Raw genomic sequence first — 4,883 nt, 5'->3', positions numbered from 1 at the left:
GTTGTTTCCCACTGAACTTTCTGACCCAAAGAAACACGGAAGTTGTGCATCCCGCTGGGGCTCCAAGCCCGGCCGGGTGCCCACCCTCCCACTGGCCGCCGGCTAGCGGAACGGGGCATGGGCGGCCCTGCCGCTCAGGGCGGACCCTGGGAGAGTAGGGCCCCTGTGTCCATGTGTCATCTAGGAGCTGCCTCGCGCTCTGACCAGTTTAATCAGATGTCACGTGACCAGCAGGGACGGTGTGCTCTCCGGGTTCACCAGGAGGATGTGGTCGTCGCTCCACGGTGTAAAGGGCCAGCTGCCGTGGCCAGATTGGATGCAGAGTGGCTGGGGCGGAGGCAGCTGGTGTGGCACGTAGGGTCCGAATCTGGGATTCCGTCGAGGTCAGAGGTCGCCGCTCTGGGGCTCCATGTTGCGCGTCGTCTCCCGGGGGTGACCGCGGGAAAGCTTGGGGAAGCGGGAAGGCCCTTTGGGCCGGCTGTTCTTGTTCAGCGGCTCTCCGGGAGGGGTGATGTCACTGTAAGACAGAGCAGGGAGAATCTCATTAAGCCGGGGCTCCCAGTGCAAATGGCTGCGGGGCAACATGCCCCATGGGAGCACGGCAGGAGTGGACGAAGAGGGGACAGTGCTGCCCGGCTCTGAGCGGTGAGTGTGACATGGAGAAATGGGAACTCCAGAGTTACGTAAACTTTCTGTCTTTGAGAAGCACCCGGGCGTAGCAGTGGGCTGAAGCTCGTGCGTGGGGCCGCCACTTCTGGACCCCTCTGAGGCCGGGACAGAGGACACTGACGTGCCTTGCTCCGCCTGCCTTGCGTCTCACTATATTCCAGCAAAGGCACATTTCACAGTCAAGGAGGAGAAAACGCTTCAGAGAACAGTGCACAGAAAGTTACACAAGACGTGACTTTATGTGGGATTCTTCCTGAGAGGAGGATCAGGGCGCCAAGGGCGAGCACCGCAGCGTGTGTAAAAGTCCACACTAGGGAGCAGCTTGCGAGCCCAGTGCAGGGCATTGCTGGGACCAGCCATCGAACAGGGCGTCAGGGGCCGGGAAAGACGACAAGGTAGCTACGCGTTTACTGACCGACAAAGACAAGTGCGGAGAACACGGGTTAAAACAGTAGGGAGGGCGCGACCCTGCCACATGGAGAAGAACCCTGAAGGCTGCGACCAGTCATTCCTTCACCCAGGACCCTCGTGAACACACACGTGGGCCAAGCACTGTTCTAGGCACTGGGGGTGAAACAGTGAACCAAGCAGATCCTCCCAGGGTTACAGTGTCATATCCCAAGCCTGTAAGTTACAAATGCAGCCAGACCCTCCCCGGGAGGCAGGCCTGCGGGGCTGAGGGGAGGCCTGGGTGACGGTCGCGTGGTGCTCAGGGTAGCAGCACCTTGAGTGAAGGTCACTGCCGGAGGGCTCCAAGCTGGGGAGCCAGTGTCTGCTCGCATTCTGGGTGACGCCTGCCTGCCGGGGGGAGCGGGCGGGAAGGGCAGTGGTCTGGCCCAGGGGGCACGCACGGAGCCTTGCTGTGCCCGACGCAGAGGTGGCACGCGGTCGTATTTCCCAGGGCCACTCACCGAGTGGCTTACGGCAACAGTGTACTGTCCTACAGCTCGGGGGCTCCAAACGGGTCCTTCAGGGCTAAAGTCAGTCAGGGTGCAGGCCGGGCCGGGGAGAAAGTGTCCTCGCCATCTCCGGCTTCTCGAGGCGGGCAGGCCCTCCGCTGGGGAGCCAGCAGTGTGGCATCTCCAGATCTTTCTCTCCCTCTTCTAAGGACCCCGTGCTCACACCTGGCCTGCCTGGGTGGCCTCCCTTTGTCCGAGACCCTTAGTCACATCTGCAGAGTCCCCTTTGCCATGTCAGGGGACACATTCATGGGTCTCAGGATTAGGAAGTGGACATTTTGGGTGTCATTCTGTCTAGCACACAGATTTTTTTTTTAATATCACTTAACTTTGTATCACTGAACAGCCCACAATCCAATGAACCTTTGTGAATCTTTTGGTTTGAATGGCTTTAAAGTACAGCAAAATATTTCATTGGTGGCCTAGATGCTAATGTGTTCATTTTCTTTTTTTAAAAACTTTTTAAATTTATTTTTAATTACAGTTGACATACTATATTATTAGTTTCAGGTGTACAGTTTTCATAGTTGATATACAATATTTGATTTTCAGGTGTACAACATAGCGATTAGACATTTATATATCTTACAAAGTGATCACCCCGATGCGTCTCGTCCGCACCTGACACCAGTTGTTACGGTATTGCTGGCTGTGCTCCCTGTGCTGTGCTCCACATCCCCGTGACTTTGCACATCTCGATCCCTTCGCCCATCCTCCCACCTGGCAACAATCAATTTCTTCTCCGCTTCTGTGAGTTTGTTCATTTATTTTGTTTTGATTCCACAGATTAGTAAAGTCACACAGTATTTGTCTTTCTCGGCCTGACTTATTTCATTTTGCATAATACCATCTAGGTCCATTCATATTGCAAATGGTAGGATTTCATTTTCTTAATGGCTGAATAATATTCCATTGTATGCACGTACCACCTCTTCTTTACCCAGTCGTCTGCTGATGGGCACTTGGGTGGCTTCCATGTCTTTTCGAACTAGTGTTTTGGTTTTCTTCGTATAAATACCCAGAAGCGGAGTTGCTGGGTCATAGGGCAGTTCTTCTCCACAGCGGCTGCGCCAGTTTGCAGTCCCATCACCGGTGCACGAGGGTGCCCTTCTCTCCACGTCCCCGCCAACAATGGCTGTTCGTTGCTTTATTGATGACAGGCGTGAGGTGATAGCTCATTGTGGTTTTGATTTGCATTTCTCTGATGATTAGTGACGTCGAGCATCTTTTCAAATGTCTATTGACCATCTATTTGTATGGCCTCTTGGGAGAAATGTCTATTCAGGTCCTCTGCCCACTTTTTCATTGGGTGGTTTGGTTTTTAGTTAAGTTGTATGAGCTCCTTGTGTATTTTGCATATTGGCTCCTTATCAGAGGTATCACTGGCGAATATCTTCTCCTGTTCAGTAGGCTGCTTTTTCGTTTTGCTGATGGTTTCCTTTGCTGCATAAACCAAGATTTAAATAGGCAGTTAAAGAGTACGATTGCAGCTGGTCAAAAATATCAATGAGACATAAGAAAAAAACCTTGTATATCTCACTGGTCCAAAACGCTTTTAAGAAACAAACCCAACTAAGGTTAAAGTACATCCTCATGTCCCACGTGGCTCCAGGCCAGGGGCTTTCTGGGGGTGAGCCCTGAGCCACACCGCCCTCTGCACGGGCAGACGCAGCCCATCTAAAGAGAACACCGAGGCTTAGGGAGGGATCATCCCACCTGGGATCATCAACACCTGGGATCATCCCAGCCCAGTCCAGGTGAGTCAGGGAAGGAGTCGTACTCAAAAAGAAACCGTGGCCCCTGCCCAGGGGGCCCTGCCGGTCTCTGGAAAAGCCCACTCCTTCCTGCTTCTCAGGAGGGTTCTATTCATGATGACCTGACTGCCACACCTCCCCGGGGGGCTGCCAGCGAGATGCCCCCTGTTTATAGTTCAGGATGGCATCTCGATAAGATGACAAAATGCAAAAGCCCTCCGAGCATCGCCTTCTCCCTTGGGAGTCTGGCTGTGCTTTGTCTTCTGTGCGTGGAGGCAAGGGGAAAACATCTGACCTTGAACAAAGTGGGAGCCGCCCGTCCTCACTCTGCAGCCAGTCCAGCTGCTCCGCGGCACGGTCCTGCGGGACGGCCCTTGGGCGTGTGCCCAAAGCGAACAGGACCCTTTCTGCTTTGGAACCGCCCACATTACCCAAGCCTCCTGACCCCAAACGCCCCTTACAGGATGGGTGGGAGATGCTGCGAGGACACTCTGCTCGCACTGTGTGGTGGGCTTGGATAAGAATGGTGGTCCAGCCGGCCACCCCGAAGCCTGTTGCTGTTGCCATCACAGCATGACACGCAAGGCCGGGATGAGCCCTGCTTGCAATGACCAAATCCTGTTGGACCCTGGAGATAAGTGGCTCTTAGGAGGGAAAGTCACAAGTCAGCGGCCAGGTCATTTTGTTTTTCAACAGACGGCACCGACAGGGCGGGGCGACAGCCTAGTGTCGGGGGCCGGGCCGGGCAGCGAGCCAGGATGCCCGCGTCCAGGCCTGGCCCTGCCCCCAGCGGGCCGTGCACCTTGCTGTCTTTGATTCTCGTTCCCTGGTGTGTCACATGGGCTGACGATCCCACAGCCCTCACGGTGCCACGAGGACTCGAGTGACCCCCATGTGAAGCCACTTTTCAGCCGCATTTTCTTAGATGGGTGCCTTGTCCCCCTGGATATAATAAAGGTAGGGTTGTTTTGAGCCTTATAGGGGTAAAGTGCCTAGGACAAGGCCTGGCCACGGCAACCACTCACAAACTGTGAGCTACGTTGCCAAACACCGTGCCATGCATTGAGGGGCACAGAGGTTAGCACCAGCTTGAGGAGCTCACAGTCCTGTTGGGGAGTGGGCAGGGCAGGGCAGGGCAGGCCCCAGAGCAGACCATGATGCTTCAGTGTGGTCGACATGGTGCCATGAGCAGGGCACCACACTTGTTCACTGGGGAGGGCAGGGAGGGCTCCCTGGAGGAGGGAGGGCAGAGGTGAGTTGGATAGCCCACCATGACGAGGGCCCTCTGGGGGGACGTGTGGGCCTGGAGCTCGGCAGACACGGCCAAGCTCTTCACCCACTGGGAAGGCAGGATTCACCTTGTGGGTGTAGGGCTAAGTGTGGGATGTCTGTCAAATGCCCATGCCTAGTGCTTGGGGACAGTGATAGTCCCTCGGGGCTGGAGCGGGCCAGTGTGCTACAGACAGCTGCATCCTAACGGACCCAGCAGGCAGGGCCCGGG

At 55.4% G+C, this 4,883-nt stretch overlaps 1 protein-coding gene across 1 annotated transcript in view; it reads right to left on the bottom strand.

Moving 5' to 3' along the window:
• Positions 1–6: 6 nt before the first annotated feature.
• The window catches only part of SNX29 (sorting nexin 29), a 443,554-nt gene continuing 438,677 nt past the window's right edge, over positions 7–4,883 (bottom strand). The window contains exon 22 of the mRNA XM_025046099.1: positions 7–517. Coding sequence (XP_024901867.1) covers positions 385–517 — 133 coding nt within the window. The 3' untranslated portion in view covers positions 7–384. The remainder of the gene's footprint in view (positions 518–4,883) is intronic.

This window comes from Pteropus alecto, unplaced genomic scaffold (assembly GCF_000325575.1).
Source record: "Pteropus alecto unplaced genomic scaffold, ASM32557v1 scaffold34, whole genome shotgun sequence".
In the NCBI taxonomy this organism is placed as follows: domain Eukaryota; kingdom Metazoa; phylum Chordata; class Mammalia; order Chiroptera; family Pteropodidae; genus Pteropus; species Pteropus alecto.
This window is presented reverse-complemented; position numbering and strand designations above follow the sequence as displayed.